Raw genomic sequence first — 19,988 nt, forward strand, 5'->3', positions numbered from 1 at the left:
TCACATTAAAAGCAGAAAATGAGGCATTGCTCTACAGAATTACTAGGCAACTTAAAAACAGAAAATAGGTTCTGTAGGGGCTAAGAAAAATTTTGAATACATTTCCTTGTTCCTTATCTGGAACTACAGCCAATATGAAATAGGATTTGTAAACATTTTCTGACTGGCTCAAAGATAATTCACTTAGCTGCTTTAGGTATCACAATGCCTATTTTCTTAAATATCATTTCATTTGTATTTAGAAAAAAAAACATACAAAGGCAAGAAGAACCTCAAGGACAAGTAGAATCTTTAAAAGGCTGGCTTGGTATTGGAGAAATATAGTATCTCTTCCTGCTTTAAAAACATAGCCAAGTTGGGGCTCTGAAATCAACTCTAATTTTAGCACTTGAATACAACTAGGATGAATGAGTAGTAATTCACCAAATAACAACAAAACAATCTTACTAAAGACACTTAAAATTTCATTTCTCATTATACTTAGTTTAAAAATAACTTTTATACTTACTGAATAAGGAGGAGTAGGCAGTGAAATTTTAGAAATCAGCTTTAATATGTGCCCATTTCTTTTATGAATAAAATGAAAAATAGAAGTATTAATAATTACTGAGTTATTTTCATCCAAATGTTCACACAGAGGAAAAGGATATGGCAAAGGTACCCGAGATTCAACCTCATAAATGTCTTCATCTTGTTCTTCCGACCAAGAGCCACTGAGTTTGACAGTTGCCAAATAGGTCTTGTAAGAATCCATTCTAGAAGATGAAGCTGCCAAGTTTCCCTATTTGCTTAACCAGTTTCCCACTACACTAAAAAGTTTTCAGTTTATCAATATATTTTATACTAGTATAAAAATTTCTTTTTAGCACTATCAAGCAAACATATTAATTCAGAGATGAAAAAGTCCAGGAAAAAAACTTATAAAGCTACAAAAACTAGCTATCTATCAGTCTTCATCCAAATAAAATAACAAACAAAAAGCAACAAATAGAAAGCAAGCAATAAAAAATCCACTATTTTAAGTAGAATAATGAAATCCTTGAAGAATGAAAATGTAAATATCTAGCTGCGCAGTAGAACTGCTTGCATATATCAAATATGCTATGATAATAAGTAAGCCTTCCAAGCAGATCCTGGCAGGGAGGGTCAGGTTTTAAATTTCCATAGCAGCAGTCCCGAGAAATGTTGCACCATTATTTCCCTTGTTCTAGCAGCTTCACCCAACTGAAAAGGAAAAGCATTCTGAACTGAGAGCTATTCAAATAACCTGGCCTGTTGAGCCAAGGATTCTAGTCAGAGTCCCCTGAGAAAAAGGTCAGAACACTGGGTGTGGTTTCATGTCTTTACCTATAGACACACAGACAGGTGGAGTACGAGTTAATCACCCACAAAAAAGCCTGCTCAACAGGATCCAAGTTCTACGTCAGAGCTTTCAAAAGAGTATTCAGACAAATTTACAATGTTTCTAAGATAAGCTGGTGTTTTTCCATCCCACTAAAATACTGCTTTCATTTAAAATGTGAAATAAAGATTGTCTGAGCTTACTTTATTAAGCACTTATTCAAGTATATCGAATAATTGTAATTATTTCTTTATTATTAAACTAGAACTTTTTTCATATTTTCCTAGAAATAACATTGTGAATAAATATAGATAGTTCAGCTATAACCTATTTTACACTAACTTGTTTATGGAGTGCATGTTTAGGAAAAAAATGTTTTAAAATTTGTGCTATATATAAATAGCTAGTTATTATATAGCTTAAAGTAGCCACCTAAACAGTAAGGTGAAAGTTTATATACAATAGCTAGCTTCTAGTAGTTCCAGAAACCTGAGGAATAGTTAAACTATCTCCTCAGAATTTTAAAAGATACATAGTATTTATTTACTTAACAGATTCTTAAAAGATAAATAACATTAATTAATTAATTCATGTAGTATTGAGGCCAGGTAGTCCCTCAGCTATAACCTCCGCCACTTTTGGTATTTTATTTTGAGACACAGTCTTGTTCAACTGTCCAGGCTGCGATCCAGCTTGAGATCCTCCTCCCTCATTTCCCCAAATTGCTTGGTGTAACGGCAAGCGACATTACTCATAGCTGTAACACACTTTCTAAAATGGAAAGATTCTCAGTTGTTTTAAATAAAATTTCCTTTTTAATTTAATTCCCTTGTTTTTTTTTTTTTTCCTACCAAGTAACTAAATATTCCAAATGCACAAGGCTTTTATCTAAATGGAAAAACCCATGCTAAAGAAAGCAGGTAACATCAACAATAATCTCCTTAATAGCCAATCTCACTACATAAAGCTGTTTTTGAGGACCTGGTTCTCAAACCCTTTGCAACAAGCTAATAGTTAATGTGGAGAAAATGAAAATTTTCCAAAGAAAGTCCTGAATGGGTGTTGAGAGATGACTTATAGCTAAGGAGGGGTAGGAGCCTCCTATAATTCTGCAAAGTTTTGTCTTATATTCTCTAGTTAGACTGTAAAGATGTCGTAACACCTATACAAGATAGAGACCTAAACCTATCACCATAGCAGCTAAATGTGATTTTAATGAGAATTCAGAAGATCTCAAATTTCCAATACCCTGGCTGTTCCACTTTATAAATGAGGGGGACCTATGAAAAAGTCCATAAAATATCTTTTAAAATATTCTTTCTCTGCAAGTTAGTTTATTCTGGTAACTTGTTGGCCAACATACCTGATTTGAAGTAAAAATGAAACTTTGTAGAGGTAAAATACAATCCTTCATAAATAGTAAAATTTAGCTCAAGGTATAAACTAACTACAAAAAGAAAAAAAATACCAAAAAAGTTTTTTTTTTTTTTTTTTTTTTAAAGTAACAGATTAGAGCTGGGGATTTAGCTCAGCGGCATAAGCACCTGTCTTGCAAGCTCATGGTCATGAGTTCAATCCTAGATACAAAAATAAATAAATAAATAAATAAATAAATAAATAAATAAAGTAACACATTAAGATGACTTAGAATAGACAAACAGCTTCTCTAATAGCATACAATTGATGGCATACTGTATTAATTGATGTTCAGGAAGAAGACTCTAAATGAAAATAATCCAAATGATAATTCATTATTTTTACTCATTTTGGGAAACGTGGTTTGTGTCTAGATGTCCACCCAGAGCCTCGCGTAGTCGTAAGTGGGGCTTTATAGGGGTGGCAGGATCTGGAGTGTATGATGTTGGGAGCAAGGATGTGTGATTCCTAAATCAGTGTGCTGATTGGTTTGGCATGGTTCTGGGTAGGATCATGGGTGCTCCACCCTGGTTGTGAAGACTATGCAACATAATAATGGCCAGCCTGGATAAGACACAAGAACAGAAAGAAGCTGCTACTACCACTTGTCTCCTGTCTCTTGTTGCTTGCTTGTTTTTGCTGTCTTCTGCCTGCCATGGACTATTGCTCCTCTGTGATTCCCCTCTATCATGCCACCTAGGAGCCAGTCAACTATGAACTGAAACCACTACAAACTGTGAGCTGATCTTCCCTCCTTTAATTTTGGATGCCAGGTATTTTGTCTCTTCAATGAGAAAAGTAACTAAGATACATATAAAATGTTTCTATCTATACTAAAAAAGCTTTTAAGTAAGAAATATCCTCTATTGAGTAGGAACAGTGCTCAAAGTAAGAAACTAACCAAAAACAAAATGTAAAAAATCAGAGGGAAAAAAAAAGACTAAAAAAAGATTAATAAAGATGACTTACAACAGTGGCACATGGTGACTATTACAAGAATTCAACTTACATTCAATTTTGATTTCCCCCTCTGTTTTACAAAGCATATAAACCTTTTTGCAACCACACCTAAAGTATAACTTTAATTCTTAGAAGCACACATTTTTAATTATTGTGACTATTTCATTATCCCCAGATTTCAGATGATCAAGATTTAAACAAACCAGATACAGAAGATGAACTATCTCATGGTTTGTCTTATATGAGAAATTCAAAGTATAACTTAAAGGACATAATAAACAACAGATGGTAAGAAACAGGGAGGCAGACCTCGTATAAATGGGGATGGAATCTAGGTAAGGACAAAAAAGGGAAGGAGCATTTAAAAAAAATTAAGGTGCAATAGTGTAAGTACCAACTACCCACAATGAATGTATTCACTATGTACTGAAACCATGAATAATAAAAAAGAAAATTTTAATATATATTTGAAGGTTACTGATTTGTAATACTGGCGTATGTTTCCTCAATGAAACAGCTTTGCATCAGTCACAAAATGTCAAATCATTAACCATTTAACCTCCCCTTCACACAAACTGCCCTCAAATTATAAATACTCCTGCTATTGTCTTTTGGGCTTGACTTATATGCTTATTTCTCTGAATTATTTAATGGAATAAATTCTGTTTATATTACTTGACAGAGCCCCAATCAATGCTAAACATACTTAAGAGAGCACTAGATGATAAAATGTTTTTCAGCACTTTATCATTAAATTTAAAATGACAAAACAAAATCTTTTATTCTCAGATTCCTCTTTGAGAATATATATTTAAGCACATAGCTTTGATTCTACTATTCTAAAAAGTGAGAATTAGTAAACTTGTGAGAGTTTATCACAGAGAAAATCATTCTGTGAGAATAAACTGCCCATTCATTGATTTCTTCCAAGTAATTCTTGCTCCTTTCCCCCCCAAAATACTGGAAACTTAGTGAATAAAGTTTGAATTCAAGAGATTATCTTTCTAAGGGCCTTAGCACAGTTTTTAAGCAGTTTTCATCACTCTACAATAAAAGCTACTCTACCCAGTAAGAAAATGCCAATATATGGAAATTATACCTGTTTTAATGGTGATCTCTGAAAGCAAATGTGAAGCAAAACCCATTAAATTAAATGTATTATTACATAAACTTGGACATACCATTGGGCAAATTATCTCTCCAATCACGTATATAGTATAAACTACTGTATCTTGTGAAATTAGCTTATGAGTGCTTATCCAATGCCCTTACACATGGTAAAGAAAATACAGTTCAACAGTTCTTTCATTAAAATAGGGTGCATGTTTAGACCCTAACGCAACTTCAAACCTTAAAACTAAGTACAATGTTTATTTAGTTTTCACTGAAATTACACAGCAAATAAAATCACTGAAAGAAAAAAAGAACGTTGAATATCAATAATATCTGCTTAGACCTTGAGGCCTTTTAAATGTTTACCTCCCCAAAGCACCTCATAGTCTTTCCAAACTAACTGGAGGCACAGTCTTCCTGCAACAGAATATACTTTTCACCAGTACTCCCATACTCCAACAAGGGGGCTGTACAAAGCCTATCCTTCTGATCTATTTCTTCTTTTTCATCATTTCTAATTAGTACAAACCATTCCAATCTAGAGCAGGGAGGGAAAGCAGTTTCCTCCCTTTCAAGCCAGTGCTTTCTTGTTTTTTCAGAACTAGGTATCATGAGATTGCCACCTCTATTTCTTTAAAGTTGATTAAGACTAAAGTTTTAATTCTCTTCTACTCTATGGAACTGTTCTTACCAATGTCACTGTCAACAATCATACTGAAATAAAACCTTCATATTCCTAACCTCTCCCTGATACTGCATCTGAAACTTTTGGAAAACTTTCATGAGTTTTATGACATTATTCTCTTGAGTTTCTTCTTTGCTCTATAGAATTATGTGTCTTTAGTCTCTTACACGTCACCATTTTACATTTACCATTGTGTATATTCTTTAAAATCATGAAGCCTGTGATAAATTCCTTTAATTTTGGACATCATGTATAAAACAGCATGTGCATTCTGATTGCTTCACAGGACTGAGGCCTGAATTTTGGGAAAAAAGAAACTAAAATGAAAATGAGAAAGAAAACTATGACTTCGAATGCCTTAAAATGGTAACAACCTCCAATTTAGTACTCTCCAAATTTCACATACCAGTGAATTTCTTTAATGAGATGTCACCTTTGTGTGCTGAGACTCAGCATATCTAAAACTGACTTCATATCTGCTTCTTTTGCATTCTCTATCTCACTAAACTAAACAGTCGACAACTGTACCCAAGATCCATGCTTAGTTTACTTATTCTCATCTTCCACATCTAATTAGCTGGTAGATAAAAAGATGCATTCTGAAGCCAAAATGTATGGGTTCAATTTCTACCTCTATCACCTCACCTGTAAGTCTAAAGTGACTTCTCTACTCGTTTCTGTTTCTGTACCTCTCCCTGCGTGTGCCTTTACTATCCTCTACCTACTCCAGTCTGTTTTTAACAAGACAGTCAAAGGGATCAGACTGGAAAACTGTTTAAACAACAATGACCTTTAAACAGCAAATGAAAAAACAAACGTGTATGCATTCGTGAGAATTCCTCATCTACACAAAGCAACAAACGAAAGGAATTATAAAAGCGCACTGTTACAGAAAGAAGGCACATTTAAATAAAATACAATTTCATATGACACTTTGGAAAAAGCAAAACTGAAGGGAACCGAAGGAAACCAAGACAGTGTCTGACATAGGCATGGGGTGGGAAAGGCACGGTGATGAAACTTTTTGCATTATGGCAGATACATGATGCTGCATCTACAACTCAAAGAACGGTCCACATAACGTGAAGTTTATCACGTGTAATTTTCAAAATACACAGAAACAGACATGGAGACAAGGGTTATAGACACACACACATTTTCAAACTCTTCACTAAGAGGACTTAGACATAATGACATGCTAGTAACAATGAATATAGTTAGCCCCAGATTTTGTTTTCTCAATATTATTCTTATGCAAAAGGAACATGAGTTTCCTGGAGAATAAAGCTGGGATTTGGAAACTACAAGGTGGTCCTTGTAGTTTTTACAGCATAAATACTGAAAAAGTAGCACTTCAAACAGGCATAAAAGCCAACCTGAAAAAGCTATCAATTCCAAAACAGGAACAAACTATTATGGTATTAAAGTGTAACAGGCAAATAAAATATTCATTAATCTATACTGCAACTGATTAGTTAAATAAACATGAATTAAGAGATATTCCATACAAATTCCAAGTAAGTAAGTCAAGAAATGAACAGTATTAGAAAATCACTATTAGAATACCATAGTAACAATTACTTATGAAAGATTCAACAATGGATGTAAAAGTTAAGAAACAGAACATCTGCATAATATCAAAGTATCTTCTCAAGATAGTTATTATTTTTAAAGTGAAAACAGTAATACTACAGATAGGAAACCTGCCGATACCACATAACATCACCAATAAGAAGACACTGAATTCATGTGACCCTTGACATGACACACTGAGAAGGGCACATAACTTTTGTGGTATCATAAAAAGGTACAGGTTGCATGTTACTGTGAAAAACTATGAGGCAAATCTCTGTTAACCAGCACTACTCCCCCCACCACCTCGTCTGCTATTCCTAGTTATTTTTAATTTAATAGAGGGTACATTAGTCACATTTTTGTCTGAACAAAATATGGGACACCTAAAATGAAAATGAGGAAAGGTTCATGTTTTCAGAGGGTTTGGGCCATGGGGTTTCTGGTTTCAAGGTGAAAAATGCATGATAGAAGAGCCTGGCCAATGAACGCTGTTCAAACCATGCAGCCAGGAAGCAGAGAGACAAAAAACTAGAGCAAGAAAAGTATCTTTCACTTATGCTTCTAGTAATTCACTTCTTTCAAGTGGGCCTCACTTCCTATAACAGCACATTCACTATTCACATATTCACATAGCACAAATGGAATGATGAGTCAATCTACTGATGAGCATACAGCCCCCATGATCCACCCACCTTCCAAAAAGCCCCATCTCCAAGTACCTGTGACTTCAAGGGGTCACTTTAGATCTATGCCATAACAGAGGGTCACACTAAGTTACCTAGGCTGGCCTCAAAACAACAATCCTCTTGCCTCAGTTTCCTTTGACCAGTAAATTTTCTAGTGTCAAGGTAATAAAAGATGAAGGAAAACTACGGAGCTGTCAGACTTAAGACGGTAAAAGAAGACACAACAACTAAGTACAATGTGGAATCTTGAAATGTATCTTGGAACAGCAAAGAACATTAAAAACTGGTCTTCATTTACTCCACAGCAAGTGCTGCAGATCTCCTGGGCTTGCTGTAACTTCTCTCTACTCATTACACACCTTGCTCTGGCTGCACTGGCCCATCTGTCAACCATGCCTCATGGCCTTTGCACTTGCTGTCTGTCTGCCTGAACATTGCTCACTTACCTATGTGGTATAGTGTCCTGCATTTTCTTTAATAGACTTATATCTCACATTATGAGAGCCCCTTCCCTAATTTTCCTATAAAAGACCTTCCATTCTTCTACCATAATCTATATTTTCCCTCTATTAATTTGTTCTTTAAAGTAGTTATCACCATCTGATATACTACGTGTCTAGTCACTATTGGCTCCTACTGTTAAACCAAAAGCTCTTGTGAGCAGGGACTTTGTCCATTTTGTTTACTGCTGTGTTTCCAACACATAGAATAACTGTCATGTAATAGTTATTAGACTTCTGGCAAGATGGAAAATGATGAGTATCACAGAAATACCCTCTCGTATATTTGGAATCTACAGGCCAGAATCTAACAATTTGATGAAGAGAAGCAAGAGTGAGTGGACCCAGCAAGGACCCAGCAAGGATCTGAAACAAGAATTGGAGCCCATGGGGCAAGCAAAGACAGGGACCACAATGCAGAAGAGGGAGGTGGCATCAGTGCTTCTTCCGTGAAACCTGGCTTGCAGTGTGGGAGGGGTGGCTTGAACCTATAGAGGCTTGGTGACTGCCCAGAGACCTCCACAGAGAAACACAACAATGGAATGGGGCAGTGGATGCTATAGACTGTGGTGGATGGTGAGTGATTAGGGTTGAGACCCACCCCCACGGCAACTGGATGGTAGCCATTATGGAAAGGGGCCAAAAGAAATCAGAACTCTGACTAGCTGTGAGTTGGTCTCATCTGGAGGCTCCAAGTGTCAGGATGAAGCGCCGTCAAGTTCGAGCTGCCAGGAGGTCAGGGAGCCAAATTCAAGACAGTAGGAAGTATGCAAAGTGGGATGTGGAAAGAAAAAACTGAGTTCAGCCTCACAGCCAGAACTTCAGTGGAACTAAAAGCCCAGGTTTGTTAGGATTATCCACCACTGTCAAAATTCTAATTGCACTGGCTTGCTGGGATGAATCAATATAGATATGCATTCTGTCCCCCCACCCCCATCAACCAGTGACAACAGAGATATAACCTGAGGTGGATATTTTTTTTCTCTGCTTTAATTCATTTTTTTATTTTTCAATTTATTTCTCTTTTTCTTATTTGTTCTTGTTTTTATAAGACAGAGAACATTGCTTCTAGTTTTGGGGGTTGCTGTGTTGGCCGATGGTTTGTTTCTTCTTCTTTTCCCTTCTATCTTCTTCACCAGTTCCCAAAGCTTCCTTTGTCCTCTAGCTTTGCTTCTAATTCCTTTTTCTTGTTCTACATCTCTATTTTTTAATTCTTTTAAAAATCATCATATTGAGGGCATATTCACTGTATATAACTCTGAAATTTGTTTTAGATTTGGTTATATAACAACAAATCCTGTTCACAGGGTTAAAGGTAGCAAATTAATAGTTACCACAGTTTGTCATTTTCTAGAGTGTATTTGATGCTATTGTTATTACTGATTTTCTACTTTAGTCAAGGTGACAGTTATTTTAATCAGTTTTTCTTCATTCTATGCCAAGAATGAAATTTCCTGAGGTTAAAAACAATAGTATACGCAGTGTCAAGAAACAAGAAGTAGACCAATTAGGCAGCAACTTTTCATCCCCAATAAAATGAAGAGGTAGGATTTTACAAAGACTCAAAACCCAAAAAACCAGGGGTAGCTGTTCTTTTTGCAGACAAAGTGAATTACAACCTGGGACTGATAAAGAGAGACAAAGAAGGTCACTACATCCTTGTTAAACGAACAATCTAAGAGGATGAGATAACAATCATAAATATGCATGCATTAAGTACCAGTGTATCTGATATATAACACAAATATTAGCAAACAGGAAAAATCAAAATAACCACTAATACAATTGTATTGGAGGACCTCAATACCCCCTTGTGACAATTACATAAATCAACTAGACAAAAAAATTCAAAAAAATATCAGAGCTAAACCAAATTTTTCAAAAAATGCACTTAGTAAATGTATACAGTGTTCATTTCACAGCATCAGAATACACATTTTTCTCAGCTATACACAGGATGTTTTCCCAAATAGACCACATAATACCTCTTAGAACATGCTGAAGTAAACAGAAAAGGACAGAAATTATCCCATGCATATTATCAGACTACAGTGTAATAAAACTGGGAATCAATGGCAAAAGTGACCACAAAAAATTCATAAACATATTGAAGTTAAAGAACACCCTCCTGAATAAAATATAGGTCACAGATGAAATTAAAGAAGAAACTGGAAAGATTCTGCAGTCAAATGATAATGCCAATACAACATACTGGAACTTAGTTGTATGGGGGAAATTTATAGCAGGAAATATTCACATCAGAAAAACAGGATGAACGCAAATAAATAATTCCGTTGAATGTTGAATCTCAAGCTCCTAATAAAAGAAGAGCAAGTCAAAACCGAAGCTCATACAAGGCAGAAATTATAATGATTAGTGCAGAAATCAAGGCAAAGGAGACTAAAGAAACAATACAAGAATTGCTCAATGTAAGAGTTGGTTCTTTGGAAGATTAAATAAAACTGACAAACCCTCAACCTATTTTATCAAAAAAATGGAAAGAAAAGACTCAAGTCCATGCCATTAGGAATAAAAGGGTGAAATCACAACAGATCCTGCAGAAAACCAGAAAATCATTAATGTGTACTGTAAGTACCTTTATTCTAATAAGACGGAAAACATAGGAGTGGACAGATTCCTAGATACTTATCAATTAACAAGAATGATCAACCAGATATTAAAGTATAAATAACCCAGTATCAGTCAATGAAATTGAAGATATAATTAAAAACCAATTAACAATGAAAAACCCAGACTTCAATGGAGTTGCTGTTGAATTCTGTAAGAAATTTAGAGAAATCACAACTACAAACACACTCAACCACCTTATCTTTGATAAAGGAGCCAAGCAGGTTCACTGGAAGAACGACAGTCTCTTTAATAAATGGTGCTGGAAAAACTGGCTCTCCATTTGCCATGTCTATCACCATGTACTAAATTAAAATCTAAATGGGTCAAAGATCTGAAAATTAAAACAGAAACATTAAATCTACTGGAAGACAAATTGGGTAGAAACCTCGAAGACAGGAGTAGGTAGAGAATTCATGAACAGGACTCAAACCGCACGGGAAATACTTCCCAGAATCAATAATTGGGACCACTTCTTATTAAAAAGTTTCTGCATGTCAAAAGAAATCTCCAGCATAGTGAAAAGAAAACCCACAAACTGGGAAAAGATTTTAGTGAACTCTCTCTCAGACAAGGGGCTCTTGTCTAAAACATATAAAGAATTTAAGGGTTCCGGGAGAACATGGCGGACAGATAGCAGATACTACAGAGGCTCTCTGAAAGGCTTGGTTCAGAAGTCAGGAATGGTGCGGACTAAGGAGACATAAGCTGGTAGAGATATGCTCTGCTGACTCAGGAACAAACTGGGCTGAGAGAAACCAACTTGGAATGCAGTCCTGGTGCTAAAACAGGAACGGAAAAGCCTCGGTGTGGAGGCTAGACCCCGCACCATTGGAAGCCGCGATTTGGTTTTCCCGCCGCACCGCGGCTGGCTGCCTCTACATCAGCTCGGCAAGGAGAGAGACGTGCAGAAGCTCTGAGAACAGGAGTCTGCGAACCTAGTCGAAAACAGGATGGACAGGGAGGCGTACACTGATTTTGGTGAGGTGAGTGAGAGAAACTGACACTCTACCACAGTTTGACTCCAGCGGAGGACTTTCTGGGCTCGGGCAGTCCTGCGGGAGCAGGGCGCAGTGGTGACTCCAGCCACACATTCCCCTCTTGGATGGGATTGGTGAAAAGTGCCTGGCCTGCGTGACGCTGCCGGCGGACTCAGTAGGCTGGCCCAACCCAGATCCCAGAGCCTGACGGTGGCCCGGAGGGGTGACTCCCACGTAGGCTGCCTAGTCCCTAACTCCCTGGTGCGCTGCGGTGGGCGGGAACACCTAGCCAGCGCAATTTGATCAGGCTGTGGCTGACAGGGAGGGAAGCTGGGCCTCCTATGTAAGCTTGCATATATAAGGAACAGAGAATATGGGAAAAAGCAGCAACAAGAAAGGCTCTTCGGCCCCCAATTCTGAGAAACAGGCAATAGCGGACACCGCACCAATAGACATAAAGCACCATATAGAGAGCCTCATAGACCAATTCAGGAATGAAGTTATCAACGACCTGAAGCTAGAAGTATGCAGAATAGTTAGAGAAATGCTAAGCACCACCCAGGAAAAAACAGATGGTGGAATGGAAGAACAGAAAAAGAGGGGAGAATTGTTTGATGGAGAAAACAGAGAAAGTATAGAGTACATGAAGCAGGTTCAAAGGGACTATCAAGAAACTAAGAAGTCTATCCAAGACTGGCATAACAGCTTGAAAGAAACTAAGGACAGACTATCTGAACTGGAGGACAGACTTGTAATATGGGAGAATGAAATGAAAAACTTCTTAAAAATAACAAAGAAACAAACAGCAATAATACAAAGACAAGAAGATGATAAGAGGAGCCATAACTTAAGGATTAAGAACATAAAAGAAGAAGTAGGGACACAAACAAGTGAACTACAAAAGCTACTCACAGAAATAATCCAGGAGAATTTTCCTAATTTAGCAAAAGGTAAAGATACTCAGATGTATCAGGCATACAGGACCCCAGCTACCTACAACCCAAACAGGGCAACACCCAGGCATATAATAATAAAAATTCCAGAAATTCAATACAAGAACAGAATATTAAAAGCTGTCAGAGACAAGAAACAGACCACTTACAAGGGAACACCCATCAGAATTACAGCAAATTTCTCTGCACAAACCATCAAATCACGAAGAGCGTGGGGGGAAATAATTCAAGCTTTTCTTTTTTTTTTTTTTTTTTTTTTTTTTTGGTCTTTTTCATTTTTATCGGTACCGGGGATTGAACTCACGACTGCCTGCTTGCAAGGCAGGCTCTTATGCTGCTGAGCTAAATCCCCAGCCCCAATAATTCAAGCTTTGAAAGACAATAATCTCCAGCCAAGATTGAGATATCCTGCACAACTGTCCCTGGAAATTGATGGAAAAACAAGGTGCTTCCAGGATAAAGAGGAACTGGGGGAATTTGCAACCACCAATTTAACTCTACAAAAAGTATTGCAGGATATTCTAAAAAAAGAAAAATACAAAGAACCCAGAAATAGTGGCGGGGAGGCCACAACGAATGGAGCAGAGAACAAAATGAAGAAGACAAACTGACAGCTATTGACAGAAAAAGAGCTCAACAGAAATGAGACAGAGAAGATTGGATGATAGGAACAGCTATTTTGGAGAAAATGACATCTTAATAGGTAATACTGATTTAGTATCATCTTGTTCTGAAGTCTCATCTAGCTTTTGTTCTTCTGTCTCCAATGGTCTAAATAGGTTGTATCTTATTGGATTTTATTATGTACGATAGTATAAGCAAAAACCTTTTAAAGACAAGGAGATTATACAGAAACCATTGTTCATTTTCTGTTAGTCGATTCTAAGTACTCTGCAATGCTGTCATTCTCTTAAATGGTTTTACATTGTTTTGATATACTTAATGCTACAGTATATGAAGTTGTACTCAAGGACTTCAAGGAAAGAGTCAATATGGTAATTACTTTTGGGTCGGAATTATCTGGTGGTGAAACATTATTCTGCTTAAATGGTTATGTTTTGATCTGCGCTGTTTCGCTGTTATGCCCTCTTTTATCCCAATCTCCACTCCATTATTTACTTTTTTATTTTTATCTGTTTAATTAAAGGGAAAAAAATAGCAGGATATATTATAGTAACCCACTTTGACTTTCTATTATCTCGATTTGAAGCCCTGTATTACTCTCACCATCTTGTTTTTGACTGATGTTCCCCTATTCTGTTTTGCTGGATAGTATCAGGTTCGAAAGTTTAGGCATCAGCTGTGAAGATAATGAGATTTATTATAACGCCCATTCTCGTTGACTTTTATCTACTTTTGAAGACCTACAATGTCTCCAATGGTTTGGTTTTGTCGGTTTTGTTCTTTACTGTTTTGTTCAATTGTATTGTAACTAATGATGTAGGCAATTCTATTGGAGATGGCGGGAGGCATTGTGGTAGCCACTCTTGATCACCTTGTGTTGTGTTTTTGCATTGTCTATTGTGTCCACCCTTTTGACTTGACCGATTCTGTTCTGTTATGTCACATTTGGTTTTACTCTCTTCCAAAAAAGCAATGAGAACTGTGGGAGCGATGAAACCCAAAATGTGTAATAGTCATTGTACAAAAGAGAGGAAAAGAAAGTGCTCTAAACTATATAACTGCATGTATATTTAAGTGTATAAGATAGAAAATGATATCACAGAGTTTTATTGGATCATTGAACAGAACTGTTTGCAGTATCATTGTTGGAATGTCCACTCTACAAGCTTTAATTTTGTGACTTGAACAATTATTTCTAAGATGGCAATATGTAGTCCATTAAGTAGTGATTTCCTACTGTTCATTTTTTTTTCTGTGGGTCTGTATAACTTGTACCCTTTCACTGTTTTTTTTTTTCTTTTCTCCTTAAATAAAATTAAAAAAAAAAAAGAATTTAAAAAACTCAGACCCCCAAAATTCAAAGATCCAATCCAGAAATGGGCATCTGAGATGAATACGCACTTCTCAGATAAAGAAATGCAAATGGCAAATAAATACATGAAAAAATGTTCATCATCACTGGTCATTAGAGAAATGCAAATTAAAACCAGACTGAAATACCATCTCACTCCTGAAAGAATGGCCAGGATCAAGAAAATCAACAACAACAAATGCTGGAGAGGCTGTGGGGAAAAAGGAACTCTCCTACACTGTTGGTGGGAGTGTAGACTGGTGCAGCCTTTGTGGAGGTCAGTCTGGAGATTTCTCAAAAAGCTGGGATTGGAAGTCCCATTTGTTCCAGCTATTCCACTTCTAGGTATATTCCCAGAAGAATAGAAAGCATCATACCACAGTGGTATATTCGCACCTATGTTTATAGCAGCACAATTTGTAATTGCCAGATCTTGGAAACAGCCCAAGTGTCCATCAACTGAGGAATGGATAAAAAAGTTGTGGTATTTCTATACAATGGAGTATTATTCAGCTATAAAGAAGGATCACATTGAGATATTTATCAATAAATGGGCGCAGTTTGAGACCATACTCATAAGTGAAATAAATCAATCTCACATGTGTGAATACCGAATAGTTTCCCTAATGTAAGTAATGATTCAAATATATAAAAGTATGTGGTAATCATGATTCCCCATTATGTGGCCTTGAAGCCTTATAAAGTTTTCACTTATTAATTGGAAAGGCTTTATTCTGGGCTTCTTGATATGAAAATATTTGAAGCTAGAGTATATGAAGTTTTATTCAAATATTTCAAGGAAAAAGACAGACACTATAGTAACTACTATTAAGTCGGGTTATTTGGTGGTGAAGCACTAGGTTGCTGAAACAGTCATGCTTTCACCTGTATTGTTATATTGTTATGTCCTGTTTTATCTCAATCTCTCCCTTATTCATTAAAAAAAGTTAGTTATTTTTTATGTTTTTTTAATTAAGGGGAAAATTTTTAAAAATTAGCAGGATATATAATAGTAACTTTTTTTGATTTCCTATTAACTTGTTTTGAAGTCCTGTAATACTCCCACGATCTTGTTTTGACTGATTAGACTCTGTTCCATTCTGTATGGTAGTATCAAGTTTGAGGGTATAGGCAACTGCTTTGAAGGCAATAAGATTCACTAAGATGCCCATTTTGGTTTGACTATTGTCTCCTTTGGAAGTCCTGTAATGTTTACAATGCTTAAGTTTTATTGGTCTTGTTCTCTACTGCTTTGTTCAACTTTATAATATCTAATGAGACAGACAATTCTTTTTAAGGAAACAAGAGACATTGTTGATAACCATTGTTGATAACTTTGTACTCTGTTTTACATCATGTGCTATGTCTATCCTTGGTTTTGACTGACAGCTTTGTTTTGCCATATTTGACTTTATTCTCCCCCCCCCCAAAAAGTAATAAGAACTAAGGAGTAATAAAAACCAAAATGTATAAATTTTGTTGTAAAAAAGAGAGGGAAAAAAAGAGCTCTAAAGGATACAACAGCAAGTGTGTTTAGGGGTGCTAAATAGCTGACCATATTAATGTTTTTGGTTGGATCATTGAACACAACTGTTTGCAGTCTCACTGTTTGAATGTCCACTTTGTATGCTTTGATACTGTGATTTGAGCAACTATCTCTAAGATGATAATATGTAATCTATTAACTGGTAATTTCTTACTGTTTTTTTTTTTGTAGTTCTGTATTACTTGTACCCTTACACCGCTTTGTTTTGTTTTGTTTTTTCTCTTTTTCCTTTTAAATAAAATTAAAAAAAATAAAAAATAAAAAAAAGAAATTTAGAGAAATCTAATGCATATATACTTTAAACTTTTTAATAAAACTCAAAGGGAAGCAATACTCTTAAACTCATTACTAGAAGCAAGCATTAGGGTTATACCAAATCCAAAAAGTATCCAACCAAAAAAGAGAACTACAAGCCAAATTCCTTAATGAACACAGATGAAAAAGTCCTCAATAAGATACTGGCAAACAGAATGTAAAAAATTATCAAGAAGATTATATAACATGACCAAGTGGGATTCATCCCAGGGATGCAGGGATGGTTCAATATATGCAAAACAATAAATGAAACCCACCTTATCAATAGAGCCAAAGATAAGAATCACATGATCATTTCTATAAGTGCAGAAAAGGCATTGCACAAAAGTCAACACCCATTCATGACCAAAACATTCCAAAATTGGAATAGATAGTCTTTACCTCAATTTGAAAAAAGTCACCTGTGAGAAACAAATAGCCAACATCATACTAAATGGACAAGAACTGAAAGTAGTATTCTTTTACACAAATAAAAAAGTTAATGACAGGGAAACGAGAGAAACCACATCTTCCATAATAGCACAAACAAACAACAAGAAATATCTAGGAATCAAAAGATCTTTCCATTGAAAATTATAGTTCTCTGAAAAAGGAGGTTGAAGAGGGTATCAGAAAATGAAAAGCTATCCTTTACTCTTTGGTAGAAAGAACCAGTATAGTGAAAATGTTATACAGAAACATTTTCTTTATAAATCTGTATAAATAACACTTTTATAAAGATTTAATGCAATTCCAATCAAAATACCAACAACATACCTCACAGAATTAGAGAAATAACTTGAAGTTTACTTGGAACCAGAAGAGACCTGGAATAGCAAAAGTAATTCTGAGTAACAAAGGTCAGTCAAGGGTATCAGAACCCCTGACTTGAAATTATGCTACAAAGCTACAGTGATAAAAACAGCATGGTATTTGCAAAAAAACAGATACTCGGATCAACGGAAGACAATAGAAAATATATAAGCAACTTCAAACATACTTAGCCATTGCATTTTTTTTTGTCTTTTTCCTTTTTATCAGTACCGGGGATCGAACTCACGACTACCTGCTTGCAAGGCAGGCGCTACTGCATTTTTGACAAAGGGGTCAAACACCTTCACTGGAAGAAAAATACCCTCTTTAACAAATGGTGCTTGGGGGAAAAAACTGTGTTAAAAAAAAAAAACTGGCTTTCCATATGCAAAAATTACAAATAGATACTCATTTCTCATATTGCATTCAATCAAAATTGATGTAAATCCAAGATCTAAATATTAAAATCGAAGTATTAAAGCTGCTGGGAGATATAATATATACAACTCTTGAAGACATAGGTGTATATAAAAGCTAATGAAGAAATCCCTGATCACACAGGAATCACAAAGAATCAACAACTGGAATCTATCTCATCTTACTAAAAAGCTTTTGCAAAGGAAGAGAAACCATCAATAGAAGAAAACCCACACAGCAGGAAAAAAAATTGCCAGCTGTTCCTCAAAGAGCTGATTATCTAAAGCATATGAAGAACTAAAAAAATCAGAACTCCCAAATTTAAAATTTGGTTTTGTTTTTTTTTTGATACCGGGGATCAAACTCATGACCTCATGTCTGCCAAGTAAGTGCTTTACACCACTGAACTAAATTCCCAGCCTCGAAGAACCCCCAAATTTAAAGACCCAATCCAAAAATGGGTGTCTCAAATGGAGAGACAGCTCTCAGATGAAGAAATAGAAACAGTAATAAAATACATGAAAAAATGTTCAACATCACTGGTCATTTGAGAGATGCAAACTAAACACTCATATTCCATGTCACTGAATGACTACCATGAAGAAATCAACCAATAACAAATGCTGGTAGACCCTGGGGAAAAAGGAACACTTCACCATTGTTGCTGGGGAGTGTATATCATACGGAAATCAGTGTGGAGATTCCTTAAAAAACTAAAACTAGAGGTTCCATTCAACCCATGAATATCTTTTTGGTATCTTTCTGAAAGAATTAAAAGCATCATACCACAGTGATGCATGCACACCATGTTTGTAGCAGTATAATTTGTAATAGCTAAATTCTAGAAACTGCCCAAATGCCTATCAACTGACAATGGATAAAGATGATGTGGTTTTTCATACCATGTAGTACTATTGTGCCACAAAGAAGGATAAACTTGAGATATTTCTAGGTAAATAGATACATCTTGAGACCATCCTCAAGTAAAATAAATGAGACACTCATGTTTAAATATCACACAGTTTCCCTGGTGTAAAAAACTGGAAAGGCACATAAAGACCAAAATGCATAACAGACATCGTTATGGCTTGTGTTTAGATGTCCCCCTAAAGCCTCGTGCAGTCATTAGGTGAGGATTTTTCAGTGAGGGATGCATCTAGAATGTGTGATTCATTCATGGTACAATACTAGGGTTAAGGCTGCTAGGATTTTTTTTTTTTTTTGTCTTTTTCCTTTTTATTGGTACCGGGGATTGAACTCACGTCTGCCTGCTTGCAAGGCAGGCGCTTATGCCACCGAGCTAAATCTCCAGCCCAAGGCTGCTAGGATTAAGGGTGGGAAAGAAAAAAGAGAAGGAAAAATTGGAACAAAGCTTTTGTAAATAAGGAGAGAAACAGGTAAAATAAGAACCAAGATGTATTATATACAGGCACAAATTCCCTACGAGTGTTATCATTATATACATCTAAAATGTACCATAAAATTAATTTTAAAAATAATATTTAAAATCTGAATAAGAAACTTTTTTCAAGTATTAAGTTCCATATTAGATTTTATGTGGTCCATGTTTTACCCTAAACCACAGACGGTGCTCTTCTCTCTCTGTTCAGAGTAATTTGTACATAGCTGTTTGCATAATTTTGTCTTTTGTGATAAGCATCAAGATATCAGCAATGCCTTGTAGCTCTCTCATGGTTAAAGAGAACGTTTTATTATGAGGAAGAGCCATATGATGACACATTTAAGAGGAAAATGAAATACTAGTTATTTCACAAAGATACCAGACATTATGTTTGTGTCAATCTACCTGACAAAAATATTCATCAAGGTCAAAATCATGTAGTTATTTATGAGCATATTCTGCAGAAGTCATGGTTTTAAACATCAATCCATACTTACAAATAACTGAACTACATTCACCCTGAAGTTTCACAAAGCATCTCTTCTTTAAAATATAGTTCACTTAAAAGTACCTCAGTTTTGTAATTTTGTATACTTAATGTCCACAACTAATGCAACCTTTTATATAATAGATAAAAAAAAAAGGACTGCAAAAGTAAGGCTGAGTAACATGAACACAATACTAACCATCTCTAGGTCAGTGG

General features: G+C 35.7%; 1 protein-coding gene and 1 non-coding gene across 10 annotated transcripts in view; one reads left to right on the forward strand and one right to left on the reverse strand.

The window, feature by feature from the left end:
• Akap9 (A-kinase anchoring protein 9) overlaps positions 1-19,988 on the reverse strand; it is a 163,484-nt gene that overhangs the window by 52,976 nt on the left and 90,520 nt on the right. Inside the window, exon 1 of one of the 9 annotated variants that reach the window (XM_063242932.1) lies at positions 509-799. The exons of the other annotated variants lie outside the window; for them this stretch is intronic. Within the exon in view, the coding sequence (XP_063099002.1) occupies positions 509-754 (246 nt within the window). The 5' untranslated portion in view covers positions 755-799. Of the gene's footprint in view, positions 1-508; positions 800-19,988 lie in introns of those variants that run through there. 9 annotated transcript variants of the gene reach the window in all.
• Positions 5,732-5,813, forward strand: LOC111758419 (small nucleolar RNA SNORD60). Its single transcript, XR_002792594.1, has one exon. It is a non-coding gene; the product is annotated as a small nucleolar RNA SNORD60 (small nucleolar RNA).

Source organism: Cavia porcellus, unplaced genomic scaffold, assembly GCF_034190915.1.
Source record: "Cavia porcellus strain 051 isolate PalLab524CR breed Dunkin Hartley unplaced genomic scaffold, mCavPor4.1 scaffold_2, whole genome shotgun sequence".
Classification (NCBI taxonomy): Eukaryota; Metazoa; Chordata; class Mammalia; order Rodentia; family Caviidae; genus Cavia; species Cavia porcellus.